The following is a 17,965-nucleotide window of genomic DNA, read 5'->3' on the forward strand; positions in this document are numbered from 1 at the left end:
ATATATATAAAACCGTCCCTCGACTGTATTACCCTTTCGCACACAATTATATGCATGAAACTCTCGCGAGATTGGAATTAAAAAAATGGGAGCGAGGGAGCAAAACGAGAACTGCAATATAGAAAGAAAACAATGTATTAGTAATTATGTCCAAAAAAAAAAAAACGGACAAGTAACAATTCAACTAACTGCGTTGTTGTTGTATTCCGCGGTAGCGGCCGTCTCTAGTACAGTGTGAGCTCGTTGGATGAAGGGCTGAAGTCTCTCCTCGACCCTCTGAAGTTCAGACAACATCTCCGCCAGCTCCATCGGACTGGGATGACTACGTAGCAAAATGACATGTCATTGGCATTGTAAGAATTGTCTATTGCATCGCACCCATTCTGTACAAAAAAACAAAACTATTCCGTTAGCCAACGCTTAACAAGTCAACGGTGATAATAATAGTGGAGTTAATAGACTTTTGACCATGTGTAAATTCACACAAAAGGGTGTCTCACTTAGGCCCAGGACGTGGTCCATCAGACTGCGCTGTGTTGGCTTGTGGAGGTGGTGGACTTGTTGAAGGGGGAGATGTATCCATGGGCTGGGAGGAGGGAGAAGGAGTGGAGGTTGTAGAAGAAGATGAGGGAGGCGGAGGTGCAGCGCAGGCAGGCGCAGTAGCATTGGAAGGTGTCGCAGGTTGAGTGGATGAGTTTGCTGGTCGTGCCTGAAAGAGACACACGACGGAAGGTTTATTTGTTACAGAAGTGACTCTTGTCACTGCACAGACATTCAAAACAACATATTACCTCTATTCTTTGGATGACATTACTGAGATCCCTCAGCAAGTTCTCCGCAAGTACGAGCCTCAGCCTCGGCTCACTCTGCACTGTTTGGTTCATATCAATGTGCACATTCACAGAACCATCGCTCTGAAACGTTAAGAAGACAAGAAATTCACAGATGAATGGAATCAGTAGACACCCCCGCTGTTTACAGACATCTACACTATGTCCAGAACGTTGTTTTTTTGCATGCAGCTAGCAGTAGTTCATCTCCACGTTTTGCACTGTTCACTGAGGTGATTTCAGCAAAAGGGTTAGCGACTTCTTTTACGTAAGTGGTTTAACTGGAGAAATGGCATTTTCCACAAACAAAATTCATTCGAATTTTAATGTCAAAAGTAGCAACGGTCACGTTGCATTGAGCTTTTTGGCTGCATCTGACCAATCCTGCCATACATCAAAAACAAAATCCTGTGGGAAAATCACTGATGATGTATGGTTTAGAGACTGCTGTGGTGACCCTTAAAGCAAACAGCCAAACAAAGAATTTAAATTGGTGTACGTTAGGTCCACAATACCGAAAAACAACTGCCTTGATGCTGAACTGCCACCTGTCCCTGAAGTTAAGTTTGTATTTATGCAGCCTGCATCATAATGAAATTTCAGTTTCGGGTCCCAAATAGAGTTGTTTTGGATTGGACTGGCATCAGAGAAATCAAAAGGCCTCCGTTGAGTTCAGTACTGCGCAAAGAACACTCGAACAAATATCAATGGCCAACTTAGGTTAATATACTAAATGTTATAAATAATGGGAGAAAGAAATAAAGAGATCATACAAACAGAATTTTACAGAGGGCTCTGTCTGTCCATGTTCATTAAAGGGTACGGTATCTTACCCCAGTGCTTGTTGGGAGTCTGGTATTTCTGGGATTCTCTCCCACCATCTGATGGACTGTCATCTAAAAAAAAAAAAAATGACGCACTTTGGATCGAAGGTATCACTTATATTGTCTATAAGAAAATGAGCCCATTAAATCAAAGGTATCGCTTACATTGTCTATAAGAAAATGAGCCCATTAACAATCCAGACCTACCTGTATTTGCTGTGGGTCCATGATGTTGACAGGTAGGTTGAAGGTACCAAGCATGACATAGCTGTTAGCATTGCGATCATGCGGTGGAACCTGTGATGTTCCTGGTGAGGAGGAGGAAGAGCCACTGTCGGAGGAAGCACCACCTGAGCCCATACCAGGTTGAGAGGTGGGAGGCGGTGCCCGCTCCACGAGATGAATCACCTTGCCACCCACATCTTTGAATGAAAGAGGACTACAGTTAGATGGTGTGCTATTTACGTCGTTTTTAAAATCACATTGTAACACATTAATAACTCACTATAGTCCACAAGAGTCTTTTCATCCTGAAGCACTCTGCCTTGGTAAATCAGTCTTTGTTTGTCTACGGGGATACCCACAGAAGGTGCAATGTGCTCCTTAAACATCTTTACGGTCAACTACAAAAAAAAGACAAAAAAAAAAACATTGACAAGAAATTTGGAATGACAATACAAGTCTTAAAATGATGCTGTAAACATTAAAAAGATTACCTGAGCTCCAACAGTAAAGGTTCTGCTCTGTGAGTCTAATGTTTTGACTGTCACTTCTATGTCTGCTGTTGGCTCCTCCATGGTGGTCCTTATAAAAGAGTTGTCAGAGAGACCTTTAGATGACCTGCAATGGTACACAATTCATTGGTAATAAGTCATTAATCAGGTACAGCACTGCACGCAAAAGTTCCTGTCACGGTTGGTCTCTCCCAAGTACAAAAGATCATGTGTTACCCTGTGGATTATGGTCTACGTCAGGGGTGCCCACACGTTTTTGTCTTGGTAGCTACTTATTAAATGACATCTTAAAATATAATTACATCTATATATTTTTTAATGTAATTGCTCAGGATCTACCAGTATTCCCTTTGAGATCTACTGATAGACCCCGATCTTCTTATTGGGCACCCCTAGTCTACGTAAACAACGGGAAAAAATAACCCCATAATTTAATATATTATCACATATGTGGGGAGAAAAAAAAACATTCATCTGTCGCTCGTTCTTGATTTAGGCTCGCGTAACAATGTTATGAGGTGTATAAACATTAACTCCCCTCGTTAATGTTGTTTAATCAATTAACCAAAACTTTAGCAAATTCCGAAACACCCAACATCTATCGCTCGTTCTTGATTTAGGCTCGTGTAACAATGTTATGAGGTGTATAAACAGTAACTCGCCTCGTTAATGTTGTTTAATCAATTCACCAAAACTTTAGCAAATTCCGAAACACGTTTGACAATTCAAACAATCTACCGATCGATTAGCTTTATCCTTGCTCGTTGGCAACTGACGGTGGCTGCACCGAATATTATTTAACTGTGTGAAATTGAATCCCAAGTTATGTCTGCTAATATTAATGTGTGTGTGCTCCATGGTTGGGAGCTAGCTTAGCTTAGATGAACGACGCTAAGCTAATGCTAATTTAATGTTTACACTGAAGTATGAGGAGTGATTGCAACCACCTTTTGTCAGTGCTTAGCCTACCTTAAAAGTCGAGTTAGTTTATCAAGTAATCCGATGAATGCGGCCGGCTATCATGAAGGTTTAAATCTCAATCTCTCACTTTCTCGTACAAAGCTGCTCAGAAACCTGCCAGAAGCTCCAGTGTAAAACGGATGTGACGTTCGTCGACGCAGGATCTTGTGTTCCGTGGTGAAACAAAATGGCGAATCTCGTGGAGGTTACTTCCCAGCAGCAGCTCGAAGAGTTATTTGGCAAAGCAGGGAAATGTCTTACAGTGTTACACTTCCAGGCGGCGTGGGCTCCTCAGTGTGTCCAAATGAACGAGGTAATGGCCGAGCTAGCCAAAGAGCATACACACGTCACTTTTGTGAAGCTCGAGGCGGAAGCGGTGCCAGAGGTGTCTGAGAAGTACGGCGTTTCCTCTGTGCCCACTTTCCTGTTTTTTAAGGCGGGGGAGAAGATAGACAGCCTGGATGGTGCCCATGCTTTAGAGCTTACTAAGAAGGTGCAACGTTTGGCAGTAAGCGGAGGACAAACTGGAGCCGATGAAAACAGCGGCACTGATCTAAACCAACGGCTAAAGAAGCTGATCAACACGGCGCCATGCATGCTGTTTATGAAGGGCACCTCCCAGGAGCCGCGTTGCGGTTTTAGCCGCCAGATAGTGGCCCTGCTTAAGCAGCATAACATCCAGTTCAGCACTTTCGACATATTGTCCGACGAGGAAGTCCGACAGGGGCTAAAAACCTACTCCAACTGGCCCACCTACCCCCAGCTTTATGTGAATGGAGAGCTAGTGGGAGGGTTAGACATAGTGAAAGAGTTGGCTGAGTCTGGAGAGCTGGAAAACACTTGTCCCACGGCTGTCACCTTGGAGCATCGGCTAAAGATCGTCATCAACAAGAGTCCAGTCGTGCTCTTTATGAAGGGCAACAAAGAGACTGCCAGATGTGGTTTCAGCAGGCAGATCCTAGAGATTTTGAACAGCACTGGAGTGGACTATGACACCTTTGATATTTTGCAGGATGAAGAGGTGCGTCAGGGTCTAAAGATTTACTCCAACTGGCCGACCTACCCCCAGCTTTATGTGAAAGGAGAACTGATTGGAGGTTTAGACATAGTCAAGGAGCTCAAGGAAAGTGGAGACCTGGTATCAACGCTCAAGGGGGAATGCTAGGCATTGACAGGCTGCTACAAAGAGCGGGAGATCAAGAAGATACACGCTCACACTCAGTTGCCATGAAAAGAGAGAGAAATGATTAGAAAATTAAAGATAATTCTCAAACCGTCACTGGTTTTTCTTTCATATTGGATCACAGGGTTTACTTAAAATAACCATATATAACAATGTATCCGTGCAGGTTGTTACGTTGAATCTAGTTTTAATAATTTAAAATGCCAAAAAAAAAAAGAGTTGACTTTATCTTAACATGTTCAGTACAATTTTGTATTTCTGTTATAACCTATTCACCAGCTTGCAACAGTTTTACACCTGAAAACTATTTCGTTGCAAGCTCTCTCTCTCTCTCTCTCTCTCCTCAGCCTTAACCCTGCTGTTTATTTCTTCATTGGTTACGACATGATTAAACTACATTTCTTCAAACAATACTTTTCCTGTCCTGTTTACATAAATATCTTGGCACAAGTCTCATTATGCACACAGATTATTGCACTTTAACTTGAGAAAAATAAATGTCAAAATTGGAAAAAATTATCAGGTAGCTCATTGCCAGGTGATCAGGGTCACCCTTGCTCTGTCTTGGTCTTTATGTGAGAAATTCCCTCGTTTACCCCATGTGTTTTCCATGCATAGTACAACCCACTATTTACCCCATGTGTGAGTGGGTGTTTTCCATGCATAGTACAACCCACTGAACTGACCGTAAGTATTGATGTAACTCAGGGGTGTCAAACTTAAATTCACAGTGGGCCAAAATTAAAAACTGGGATTAAGTTGTGGGCCAAACTTAATATTTTTTTGAAAAATTGACTGGAATTTTGCATGTTCTCCCTTCTCTCCAGATATGTGATGTAGAATATTTTCATATGGAAACAAACTTTAGTTTTCAGTAAACACTGAATCTGGAACAACCAAAGCTTAATATTATGAAGACATGAGAAATTAAATTTGAAAGAAGACATACATTAGTAGTATTAGTTTCTTATTGCTCTTTATCTGTAGCCTTTTGAGTTCCTTTTTATTGTAAATCTTTTTTTTTTCACTGACCAACAATAAAAAAATAAAACAGAATCCTGCCAGTATGTAGGGTCTATATACTAGTGGGTCAACTCTGGTACACATTTGATATGATCTCGTAGGTCTCTAATTAAACTGCGGGCCAGATTTGGCCCCCAGGCTTGAGTTTGACAACTGAATGAACTGGATGTCAAAGAAACAGCATCACATAAACTTGGATTAGATATATTGTCATATTGCGTAATTAGTCATATTGCAATGGCTCAACCTATCAGGAAAATCACCATTCAAAGAAGGTGCAGAGATGATCAATAATTCTCCATGTTGATGATTTTAAATCGGAAAAACTTCTGGGAATATCAAAGTAAATGGACAATGTATATCAAAGTTATATCATGCCATACAATTACATGGATTCAGTCCAGGCGTGGGCAAACTTTTTGACTTGAGGGCCACAATTGGTTCTAAAATTTGACAGGGGGGGGGCCAGGTCAGGAGCAGATAGATGGAGCGTTTGTGTGAACTAAGCTAAATGACATATAAAAGTCACGCATAAAGGCTAAAATGCTTTTATCATTCTCTATGGTAAACAAATGATCTAATTTGGACGAGTTTGGCGGGCCGAATTACAAAGCTGAATGGGCTGCATCCGGCCCCCGGGCCTTAGTTTTCCCATGCCTGATTTAGGCAGTACCCCAACAGAAATGTCTACATAAAGTATGTTCAGTTTATATGAGTAAATATATTTGAATGTTTCCAATGTAGGTAGATCACTTTAACCTGTTCGTTTAAATAGTAGCTCCCAAGGCATAAAGTGTGGGCACCGCTGATCCAGACCATAAATATATTGGAAAGAGTTGGAGGAGACCAAGAGGTACAGGTTAGTGAGCACCACCCTTGTTTCAGTCCATTTTTGCTTTGAAAGTGAGGGTTGGATGGAGCTCCACTGTGTCTGAGTTGATCTAATGAAAGATGGTGCAGCGAGGAAAAGTGGAACTGTATGAGGAAGTCAGGTGTGGCAGAGAAGTATGTGAGGATAGTCCAAAAATGTTGGCCTTCTTAAACTAGGGAGAGTGCCAACCATCTGAAAAGACATCCTGCATTTTGTATATTGTTGTATTTATTGTATTTTACTTATCATAGTCCAAAAATGTTGGCCTTCTTAAACTAGGGAGAGTGCCAACCATCTGAAAAGACATCCTGCATTTTGTATATTGTTGTATTTATTGTATTTTACTTATCTGTGTGTTCTTACTGTTGTGGTGTTTGGCGCTGTACTGCTGTTGGAGCCTTAATTTCCCAAAGGAAACTCCAAAGGGATAAATAAAGTTCTATCTTTCTATCTATCTAGGCCAGGCTCTAGACGGACCATATCAGCAATCTATCACGCAATGTCCACTCAACAGAGGCATGGCCAGTGTAATATATAGTTTTATGTTTTTGTTTAAAATTGAAAAAATTTGGTTATTTTAGAGAGTGACGTTTTTCCACCTGACAATCTAAGTGCATCTGTGTGACCAAGCTTGATCATAACTCAGCGGTTCCCAAACTTTTTTTGGCCCAACCGGGTTGACGGAATCCAATTTTCCACATCTACAAAAACCCACACATATAACACACATATCCATAGCAATGAAAATGTCAGCTTTTGGTTTTAAATTTTGGAGGCCAATGTTTATTTACACGGAAAAAAAATCCTGCCATCAGTTGTTTTTTATCTTGCGCACCTCCTAGTGGCAGCTTGCGCACCCTGCACCTCACTTTGTGATTCCCTGATATTGGTACTATGTAAGTGTCATATTCTCTTATAGCAGGCTACCAAAACAAAAAACAAACAAACAAAAAAAACAAAGCCCATACAGCAACCAAGAAACATAAACTACATGTAAACAAAGGAACTATTGAATGTTTAAAAATCGATCCATCTTCGTCCGCTTATCTGTTACCGGGTTGCAGGGGCAGCAGTCTCCACGAGTGCCACCCAAAATCACATTGCACTACACAAGCCCCTTGTGAACCTTCCTGCGGGGGGTGAGTCCACCGGAAGGCACCAACCGCCCTAACCGGGATTCGATCTTACCCAGGAGGTGAACCCTGGGGGTTCTACACCAATGACAGAGACATTGCCTCTGGGCCAAAGCACCACCAGTTTGAACATTAAAAACATTTCTATAAGATGTTTGAAAATAATATTTGTTTGATGCCTCGTTGAATTCCCGCCTTTATAGCATCAGTACTCTGTTGTAATTTACAACGTTTATATAAAATGTACATTTTATTTTGCAAAATAAACCATTTCTATTGAAATGTCTGGGCTTTACTGCCGTGTTCTGATGGCAAAACAGGGGACTGCCATAATTCCATATCCCTGGGCAAAATGTTCAAGCTACTGAGGACCTCCTGTGCTGTCTTCCCCAGCATGCTTTGCATGTCACAGACAAAGCGGTAGACGTAGCGCTTGCCTGCCGTCTTGTGGATTATGTTCTTGTGGTAGTAGTAGCGCAGACCACGACTCAACTTCTCATAATTCATCTTGGGTTTGTTTTTGCACTGTCCCCAGCGCTTTGCCACCTGAAAGATCAACAAGAACCATTTAGAGATGAACTATATATACATACATACCATGTGGACTCGAGTCGCATGACTTGGACTCGAGTCAGACTCGAGTCATCAATTTGGTGACTTTAGACTCGACTTGACAAAATGTAAAGAGACTTGCAACTCGACTTGGACTTTAACGTCAACGACTCGTGACTTCACTTGGACTTGAGCCCTTTGACTCGACAAGACTTGATACTTTCTCCAAAACCCAAAGTAATCTGTGTAAATATATTATTATGTTATTTAAAAGGACTCGAAACAGAACTTGGGACTTGGGACAAGGACTTGGGACTTGACTTGACACTTTTCGGTCTTGACTTGGACTTGACTCGGACTTTGCCTGTCTTGACTTGAGACTTGACTCGGACTTGAGTGCAAAGACTTGAGACTTACTTGTGACTTGCAAAGCAACGACTTGGTCCCACCTTTGATACATACAGTATATATACTGTATATATATATATATACATACATACATATATGTGTATATACTACTACTAATAGTATATACACGTGTTCTTTCTTTCTTTCTTTCCTTCTTTCTTTCTTTCTTTTATATATATATATACATATATACATATATGTGTATATACTACTAATAATAGTATATACACATGTGTTCTTTCTTTCTTTCTTTCCTTCCTTTCTTTCTTTCTTTCTTTCTTTCTTCCTCTCTTTCTTTCTTTCTTTCTTTCTTTCTTCCTCTCTTTCTTTCTTTCTTTCTTTCTTTCTTTCTTATGAGGGTGTGTGTGTAGTCTTTGCTACCACTCTGTGCTCACTAACCTCCGTCGGGTCGGACATCTTAAACTCCCAGCCGTCGCCTGTCCAGGATATAAAGTTATTGCAGGTAGAGTCCAGAAGTAGTTCCAAGAGGAACTGCCACAACTGTATTGGACCAGAACCTTATTCACAAACAAATACAATATTCATGTATTTAAAAAAAAAAGGGCAACCACATAGATGCACTGATGCAGATGCAGCTGAAAATATTAGCTCACCTGGATAAGCTGAAATCCCTGCCACCTGACCCGCCTTGTCTGATCTCTGGGGGTATGAGTTTTTGCGTTTGGCCACACGAGGGCAGTACTGCTTTGAAGATTGAGGACTGCAGGTTGAGGGGCAGGAGGATGACGGCTGGTGCGGTAGGGGAGCAAAGCATGGAGATGTATACTCAGAATAAAAGGACGACATGGACCCCAGTCCATCAGAATCATAGTAGCTCTGATCGTTGGAAACTAGAACAAAAGCAAAATTCATTCATTAGTAACACAATGATAAGGGATGTTTACAATTTTTTTCTCTCGCAAACAAGTAAAAATATCTTACTTTGAGTTGTGTTGAATGCCTTCACATTTAAAAAAGGGCTGTGGGTACCATCCATGTCTGGACTGAATATTCCACTCCCGGGAGCTAGATTCTGAGGTGTCGGTGGTGACTCCTCGTACCCAGACGTTTGGCTCCCAACTGAAGAATCTGAAAAAAACAATGTTGGTCAAAAAAAACCCCAGACATGTAACATGATAACAATGATGATATTACATGAGTTAGTATCAAGCAACAATGTTTATATTTGTCTTATTTTAATATGTTTTCAGTATTCTTTTGTATTAATTGTAGAACAAATAGAAAGCATTATTTTAATTGAACGTTTTATCGCTGTAATCATTTGTGAAGAATTTCTGTTTTCCGTATACCGTATTTTCTTGACTATAAGTCGCACTTTTTTTTTTTCATCCTTTGGTTGGCTTTTTGACTTATGCTAAGGTGCGACCCATGTATTAAAATATATAATTTCAGGTTTGTTATTTTCACACTGACCGCCGCTAGAGGGCACTCTAGGCTTGTGTACCAGTATCTGCTACTCCTTTACCACTGAAACTGTTATTTTCACAGTGACAGCCGCTAGAGGGCACTGGTGTGACTTATACGTCTGAGCGACTTATAGTCCCGGAAAATAATCAATCAATTATCCTCAAAACTAGCATTATGCTTATACAACTACAATGAAAAACTGACAAATAGCAAGTATTTGTGTCGGAATCATAAGTATAGAAAATAATCAATCAATTATCCTCGAAACTAGCATGAAAAACTGCAATGAAAAACTGACAAATAGTAAGTATTTGTGTCGGAATCATAAGTATAGGTGTCCCTGAATTCTAGTATATTATCTTCCAATATTCTTTATGACATAATAAGAGAACAGTCAGAGTCAGATGCTTACCACAAGGATATGAACCCCACCAGTTGAAGTCCTTGTACGAGTCTAGGCTGAGTATGGCACAGTCGCTGTTAAACACTGGCCAAAAAAACCAAAAAAAAAAACAGAAACGTGCCGTATTAAATGTCAAAAACATAAATGATGTTGATACAAATACTTATTTCTGGGCCAATACCTTTGCTGTCGTATAAATGAGAAGCTTTGGTCAGCTGAAGGAAGTTATTCTCTGTTGAGTACTGCTGCTGCTGCTGCTGCTGCTGCTGCGGCGGCGGCTGCTGCTGCTGCTTATGCCATTTATTGTCTAACAGAAAAGACAGGTCTTCACCAGGAAAGTCTGCAAGTTAAACAAATGACGTGCAAATGACAACTTAATAACAAGTTTCGTGGTAGTGCTTTTGCTGTTTTACTCTAGGCAAAAGGGTGTCTAGTTTTGTGTGACTCAGCAGGAGACGCTCAAGGATTTTTCTTTCTGCATAAGGGACAGAGGAAACGGGAGAGGGAGGGATATGTGAAGAGTGAAGGAAACGCCAGCAGAGGGTGTGTGTGACGGAGCAGCGAGGGACGGATAGAGAATGTGGCAGCGGGGTTTTAAATCTGTTTGTGGAGGAAGTCTGGAGGAAAGGATTAGGCTTGGCCCCCGCAACGTGGAGTTTGTCTTTCTCTCGACCACCCTGTTTTTCAGTGTCTTTGTCCACCTCAGCTCTTCCAAACATCGCTCAGCACTAACCCTGTCACCTTTCTGTCAAGGTCTTAAGCTACGAAAGCAATGATGCAGAAACACCATCACGAGTATGACGCATCCCCTCGAACGAAATGGCCGATGGGATTTGGTCGTTTAGCTTCCGATGGTCGACTCAGAGAGTTAGAGTGATTTTTCCTGACTTACCATAGGATGCAAAATCAAAGCCTGCAGGCACTTCCTGTGTCCCAAAGTCTTCTTGGCAAATCTCCATCTCTGTGTTAAAAAAATAGCCATGTGATGTGGCATTTTAGTGAGGCCCCTTATTGCTTGACACAATCAAATCAGACAACTCCAACAATGACTGTTTTCACAGGCCCAAAGCCGAAGATGGTAACACTTGGTAACACAATGGTAACACTTTCTTCTCATTAAATGATGGACACAAATTAGAGAGAAGAAAATTACAGAGGGCTGCTATATAGCATGCTAGATTTTTGGCCTAACTGTGTTGTTGAATTTGAGTTTTTAATATTAATTTTTAATTATGGTAACCTAATATTCAAACACCCCCCACCCCCAAACTAGTTGCTCACAACAATATTAATTATGGTAACCTAATATTCAAACATCATTCTTGACCTTATTCTCAGAATAAACTATATAAGAAGTAACCTTATAACCACAAATAAAAGGGCGAGATGCAAAAATGTACACATTAAAAGAACCTTGGCAATTCAGTTTTACAGTTGTTTATACAGTTTTCTGCATGAATACAGTATTTGCTGCAACATGTGTTGCTATGCTGCATTTACATATATTTCCAATATATCACATTAACGGTAAAGAGCAAAAGTTAAGACATCTTATGCCGGTTATATCTCTAAAACTTACACAGAAATTGTAATTTAAAATTTAAAATTGAAATGGTTATGAATCAAGCCAACATCGTTAATGCCGTGTGCCAATCACAGTCAATACAAAGGCAATATTTACTTTTTCATTTACCATGTATTAACATTAACTTTATTACAAAAAAAACCTAAAATTAAGCAATAAAGGAATTAATAATTGATTTAAAAAAAAAAAAAAAAAAAAAAGATCGTCTACCTTTTATTTTGTCTCTGTTTTGTAGATAACAAGCCGGCACATCTGCACTCAACACTTCTCTCTGCCAGACCGCACTTCCACACGAACACGATCACAGTCAGTGTCCTTATAACTGGTGAACGTGGGAGGGCCGCGTGACCGCGCTCTGCGTCGTGACCTCTGGTGCGAGCTTTTGTTTTTTAACCCCAGTGACGTCCCACTCCACCGTCAACCCTGCCCTGCAACTCGACATTATTCATTCATAAAAAGCGCACACATTTGATGCCAAACATACAAAACTACTGCGAGGAGAGTTACATATTCATGAGGACGTGTTCTCTTCATTGGTGTCCGAAAGCTGGATGTTTGACCAGTAGTAGACGTTTGGATTTTTTTTCTATTACAATTGATTTCCTGTGACGTCATAACTGTACTGTCACCCTACTTAGCGCGTTAAACGTGCGAATATACGGAAGAAAACCGATACAAAAGTAAATAACGCAGTAGAAGCCGTGTTGATCATATCATATCGTTTATTTACACATTACAGGAATATTTGCAACGTTATCTTTATAAAAAAAACAACCAACAAGGATCAAACGTCAAATTATCAAACAGATACAACAGATAAATTCCGTCAACACAACCGTCAACTAGCTAACTAATTAGCTTTGCAGGGAGTTAAAAAGTGCCAAAATGTCCAATATGTTCAGTGTATAAAACAATTATTATTATTATTGCTTTTATAGAAGAAAAAGTAATTCTAAATAAATGTGTAATTTTAGTAAGAAGACACTGTTAAGAATACGGGTCGTGTTTACTACTTTGCTTGCTGCGACTGCGCAGAGCTGCATGATTCTAAAGAAATGTGTAATTTTCGTAAGAAGACACTGATAAGAATACGGGTCGTGTTTACTGCTTGCTGCGACTGCGCAGAGCTGCATGGCAATACATGATTATCATATTAAGATAACGAGACTAAAAAAAAACAACAAAAAAAAAATACGAATTAAGATGAATTAAGACAGCTATAATGTGAAAATATTTAGATTAAAATAACTTTAAGATAACGAGACTAAAAAAAAAACCGAATTAAGATGAATTAAGACAGCTACAATGTGAAAATATTTAGATTAAAATAACTTTCGTTTCAGTGACTCTTTGAATCTTCATCCTAAAGAACAATTGCGCAGAGTAAATGACCCGTATTAAAAAAAAAATGGACAAAGAAAATCTGAAAATCACGGCGTGAGTGTCCGCAGCAGATAAGAGGGAGGCCTGGGCTCTGTATAAATAAACACACCCCAGCCACACACATAGACACACACACACACACACACATCTGGAAAAGTGAGCCGGGTGAAATCGTGCGCGACGGTGGGAGACTGACCAGAGTCGTGATAGAGACAAAGAGGTCAGAAAGAATAGGCAGCAAAAAAAAAAAAACAAAACAAAACAAAAAAAAAGTTGCTTTCGATGTTACTATTTTTTTGGGATTAAATGACCTGGATGACGACAGATTTAAAAAAACCCAGCAACCACAACAACACTAAAACAGACAGATTTAAAAAAAAAAAACAAAAACTCCAAAACCAAAAATGTTATTGAGCCAGATGTACGTTTGTTTTCCTTTCTTTTTGTTTATATCTACGTTGAATTTTTAATATAGGTAATCAGTCTATAGCCCTTTAACTAAGTACGTACGTTTATTTTTATTCCTAAATCTAGAGTGTTTTCTTATCGAAAGGGTCAAGTATTAGTTCACAGTGTTTAAAACAAAAAAAAAAAGTCATTTATTTTTGTATAAATTAAACATACAGTCGAAGTTATGTGAACTTTAAATAGTAACTTTCTTTTCTAGTATCTGTATTTAAAATTACTTTTATATTTTTAATAACAGGCCCAACACTGATCCCTCATTTATTTAGTCATGATGATTAGATTTATAACTATATTTTTTGTGATTTTCTTTAAATGTTCTCACTTATGATGTACCAGCACCCTCTTTGTGACCAACTTGTAGTCTTTTTACTGGACACCCCTGCCAACAGTACAGACCAGGGGTTTGGGAACCTATGGCTCGTGAGCCAGATGTGACTCTTTTGATGACTGCATTGGGCCCTCAGATACATTTTAAATGGCATTTCTCAACACAATAAATAACATTAATAATTCTGCTGGTATTCAAGTTAATAAACTGTTTTGTATGGCAAATGGAACCATATACTTATTCCTTCGTTACACATTTGAATCATTTTTTTCGGCACTGGAGCCAATCGCATGACAACCATGCAGCACCAGAAGTCACATTACAGTAATGGTAAGAAGTATTTCATGTATTAGCTAGCGTCAGTGTAACGGCGTTATTAAAAATAAATAAATAATCAGAGACTTATTGCACTGTAAAATTATTGATCTTACTTGAAAATTCACACATATAGTTGTGTTCAGAGTAAAAAAAAAAACATATATGGCTCTGACTGAAATACATTTGGAAATATGTGGCTCCCTCTGCTAAAAATGCGAAGAAGTAATATAATAATTGTAATTGTAATAAAATGTTACAAGACATCATGAACATAAAGTGTTTGTGTTTTTTTTATTTACTTTCAAAATGTAACAAGCGGGCTGCATTCAACCTCATAGTGGGCCGGTTTTGACCCACGGGCCATATGTTTGGCATCCATGGTTTAGGGCCTTATAGTTCTTTGCACTTCTTACTTGAGGTAAACGTAAGGAAACTATGTTCCATATTGCTTTGTGTAACATATGAATCAATACCTAGAACTGCCAAAAATGGGTGAACTTTAACAGATCTGTGTACATTTTTTGATGCTGTTTTTTATCGATATTTCACAAAGATCTACAAACCTTTCAGCTGAGTCTAAAGGGTCACTCGGAGTCCTCTGGCTGATGCAACGTCCTGTTTACGGCTATTGTCCCTTCACTTCAAAATAACAGTCCATTGTTTATGGTTATGCCACCCGCCAATTTGCATTGAAGAAATGTAAATTGCTGGACAAAAGTGTTGCAGTTATGTAAACAGTTATAAAAATATTTGTATTGGGAAAAAAAATATTGTCCAAGACTTCAGACATAAAATAATACTTAGGGGTTTGAGAAGCCAAAAACATAAAAGAACACAATTATTTAAATGTATTGAACAATGCATGAAAATAAAGGGTCTAAAAATATGCATGTCATGTCATTGAACCGTATGTCAGTTAAAATGAATCAACCAATCAAACCATTGATACCAATTTGTCATACTATACAGGTGTGTCTTCCAATATAGAACATTCTCCAGTAGTTCAAATCATGTTAGTTGTCTAGACTCCTTTGATCTTTGATAGAGTTCTCAGAACTCAGAACCTGATTCCTGCCAAGTTGTTCAAAGAAATATTTCCTCTCATTAAAACCCACTTTACTTTTCTGAATGAATCAATATTTATCATGGCCTCAGATCTATCCTATCTATCCTAGTGCTGCTTTCAACACGATTGATCACAACATATTACAGATATTATAGCAAACATTTGCTATTTAAGGTACTGCACTTCAATGGTTTAAGTCATGGTCATCTGAAAGATTTCACTTTGTTCACTTCAACAATAGTACATTATGGTGTCCCCCGAGGTTCAATACCTGGTCAAACTTAATTTGTCTTTATGCATAACATCAACTTTTATTGTTATGCAGATGATACACAACTAGTTGCTGGTCATTAAGAGCTGGATGACCAGCAACTTTCTACTTCTAAACTCCACACCTAGATGTAATTTTTGATCGGGATCAGTCCTTTAGGCTCCATTTTAGACACATTTCCAGGTCACCCTTTCACTACCTGCATAATATTCACAAAATTGGAAATATCATTACATTAAAAGATGCTGAAAAATGAGTTCACGTGTTTGTGTTTGTTACATCTGAACTAGTCCACTGTAACTCCCTGCTTTCAGGCTGTCCTAATGAGCTTGTTTGAAAGACCTCAGCTTATCCCAAGTATTAACAGGAACCAGAAAGACAGACTATATCACTCCAGTCCTGGCCTCCTATTCGTAGGGCTGGCTCGGGGTAAAACTGAGTTATCCCTTAGTAATGCTGCCTTAGTTATAGCCCTAGACTGCTGGGGAACTCCCATGATGCACAGAGCGCATTCTTTTCCCCACTCTCCTAAGAAATGAATGCATAATGTTATGACAATAACCTGGTCTCCTCTTCCTGCAATAGTACGTCTCCTGCTTCTCTCTCCCCTGTCACTGTCTTCACTTCACTTAAATGTGTTATCCTGCTTTAGTCTATATTGGTAATTTAAATTCAGTATAGACATCGCCGCCTCGGTAAATGTTTTATTTCAGGAGGATATTTATAGGTTTAACGTCATTCCTCATTTAAAACCGTGAAGTCTAATGAGACAAATTTAGTGAAATTGGGCTATACTGTACAAATAAAACTTGACTTGACTTGAACCTTTTGACTAGTCATTAATAACAATAATTTAGCATCTAAACTCTAAACTAGTGAAGAAAAGAGACTATCGCATGTCCAATGAGGGCAACCTTTTGACCTCAGTGGCCCACAGTTGTCCTAGGATTAAACAGGGGGGGCGGGTCAGGAGCAGATAGCTGGAGCGTTGGTGTGAACTAAGTTAAATGACATGTAAAAGACTAAAAGCTAAAATGCTTTTATCATTTTTTACGCCATCTATTGGGGAAATGTGGGTATTGCAGGAAAAAGGAAGAAGTATAATCCATCCACCCAAATCACACTGCACCTTACCAACCCCCCTGAACCTTCCTGCGGGTGGTAAGTCCACTGGAAGGTACCAACCGCCCTAACCGGGATTCGAACTTGCCCAGGAGGTAATAAATTATATAATTTCGAAAAAATTTGGAAAAAGCTGAATGGGCTGCATCCGGCCCCCAGGCCTTAGGTTGCCCATCCCTGTTCTAGACAATCCCAGTGACAAGGCCTGATTTTTATAGGCGCCCAACAAAGGCCCCTGGCTTGGGGTTTCACTCTTGCCTGCTTGATTAATCTTGACAATAAGAAAAAAAAAATACACAAACACGTCATGTTCAGAAAATGTTTTTCATATTTAATTCAAATTATATTTTATTATAATCTCTATACTGATAAAATGTTTCAATAAATATATAGATTCATCTGATGTACAGTATTTGTACTTCTTTGTATGAAAAACAAAGGGGGAAATCCTTGTTATTTATATTAATTATGTTAGGTTTGTACTGGTCCCTCGACACACCTCAGCGACTCTTAACCGAGGTAAAATAAAAGTAATGTCGACGTAAAACAAGAGTGCTACTTTGAAGCTTACGTTTAAAATTTGCACGTATTGAAGACAAATGCTAAATGAATATACAAAGGAAGCATTCGTGGAAAACCCACCAAAGCCACGGACTTCCTGTATGATCGATTCACAACGATTCACAACGAACAAACAATCGAACACAACAACGTAACGTAAAGTAATAACATGTCAGGAGGGCACAGTTGCACAGTCTGCGTTTAAATTTTTTTTTACGTTTTTTTTTTTTATCATCGGAAACGACATTCATATTATTTTTGTGACAATCGTATCCGATACTCATTACGTTAGTATGCACTTCATTTTTTTTTTTTTTGTAACGCAAACCGCCTTTTAAAGTATTTTTAGGGCAGTAATTGTTGCTGTTTGGGCAGCTTCTCGCTTCCAGTGAGGGTGACTTCACTTCCCAATTTAGAAAAGAGACACAGAGAGGGAGAGAGAGAGAGAGAGAGAGGGAGAAAGAGAGAGAGAGAGAGAGAGCGAGAGAAGGAAGGGGGGGGCGGGGGGGGTTGC

General features: G+C 39.3%; 3 protein-coding genes across 4 annotated transcripts in view; 1 reads left to right on the forward strand and 2 right to left on the reverse strand.

Moving 5' to 3' along the window:
* bag6 (BCL2 associated athanogene 6) overlaps positions 1-3,489 on the reverse strand; it is a 25,100-nt gene extending 21,611 nt beyond the window's left edge. The window contains exons 1-8 of the mRNA XM_025061690.1: positions 3,358-3,489; positions 2,371-2,494; positions 2,160-2,277; positions 1,862-2,076; positions 1,664-1,726; positions 792-914; positions 501-709; positions 190-322 (exon numbers count right to left, since the gene is read on the reverse strand). Of these exons, the coding sequence (XP_024917458.1) occupies positions 190-322; positions 501-709; positions 792-914; positions 1,664-1,726; positions 1,862-2,076; positions 2,160-2,277; positions 2,371-2,451 (942 nt within the window). The 5' untranslated portion in view covers positions 2,452-2,494; positions 3,358-3,489. The remainder of the gene's footprint in view (positions 1-189; positions 323-500; positions 710-791; positions 915-1,663; positions 1,727-1,861; positions 2,077-2,159; positions 2,278-2,370; positions 2,495-3,357) is intronic.
* On the forward strand, positions 3,474-4,942 carry glrx3 (glutaredoxin 3). Its single transcript, XM_008324027.3, has one exon. It carries the CDS (start codon positions 3,536-3,538, stop codon positions 4,511-4,513), a length of 978 nt encoding a protein of 325 aa, XP_008322249.1. The 5' UTR covers positions 3,474-3,535; the 3' UTR covers positions 4,514-4,942.
* A 2,237-nt stretch (positions 4,943-7,179) lies between these two features.
* Positions 7,180-12,710, reverse strand: LOC103388860 (protein c-ets-1-A-like). 2 transcript variants are annotated; one of them, XM_025061911.1, is made up of 8 exons: positions 12,145-12,710; positions 11,242-11,310; positions 10,531-10,656; positions 10,359-10,433; positions 9,461-9,607; positions 9,133-9,369; positions 8,918-9,036; positions 7,180-8,104 (listed from the first exon to the last, which is right to left on the reverse strand). In XM_025061911.1, the coding sequence occupies exons 2-8, from the start codon at positions 11,306-11,308 to the stop codon at positions 7,832-7,834; spliced, it is 1,044 nt and encodes a 347-aa protein (XP_024917679.1). In that variant the 5' UTR covers positions 11,309-11,310; positions 12,145-12,710; the 3' UTR covers positions 7,180-7,831. The 2 variants fall into 2 exon arrangements, with proteins under 2 accessions (XP_024917679.1, XP_016893196.1); XM_017037707.2 differs by having other exon boundaries at positions 10,531-10,689; positions 12,145-12,705.
* Between the last annotated feature and the right edge of the window lie 5,255 nt (positions 12,711-17,965).

Source organism: Cynoglossus semilaevis, chromosome 13 (genome assembly GCF_000523025.1).
Source record: "Cynoglossus semilaevis isolate Cse_v1.0 chromosome 13, Cse_v1.0, whole genome shotgun sequence".
NCBI lineage: Eukaryota > Metazoa > Chordata > Actinopteri > Pleuronectiformes > Cynoglossidae > Cynoglossus > Cynoglossus semilaevis.

Coding starts and splice junctions, on each gene's coding strand:
- glrx3 (XM_008324027.3), top strand. CDS start 3,536: ATGGCGAATCTCGTGGAGGTTACTTCCCAGCAGCAGCTCGAAGAGTTA.
- LOC103388860 (XM_017037707.2), bottom strand. CDS start 11,308: ATGGAGATTTGCCAAGAAGACTTTGGGACACAGGAAGTGCCTGCAGGC. Junction 10,690..11,241: donor CTTTGATTTTGCATCCTATG/GTAAGTCAGGAA, acceptor TTTAACTTGCAG/ACTTTCCTGGTGAAGACCTG. Junction 9,608..10,358: donor GTGGGGTTCATATCCTTGTG/GTAAGCATCTGA, acceptor TGTTTTTTTCAG/ATTCTTCAGTTGGGAGCCAA.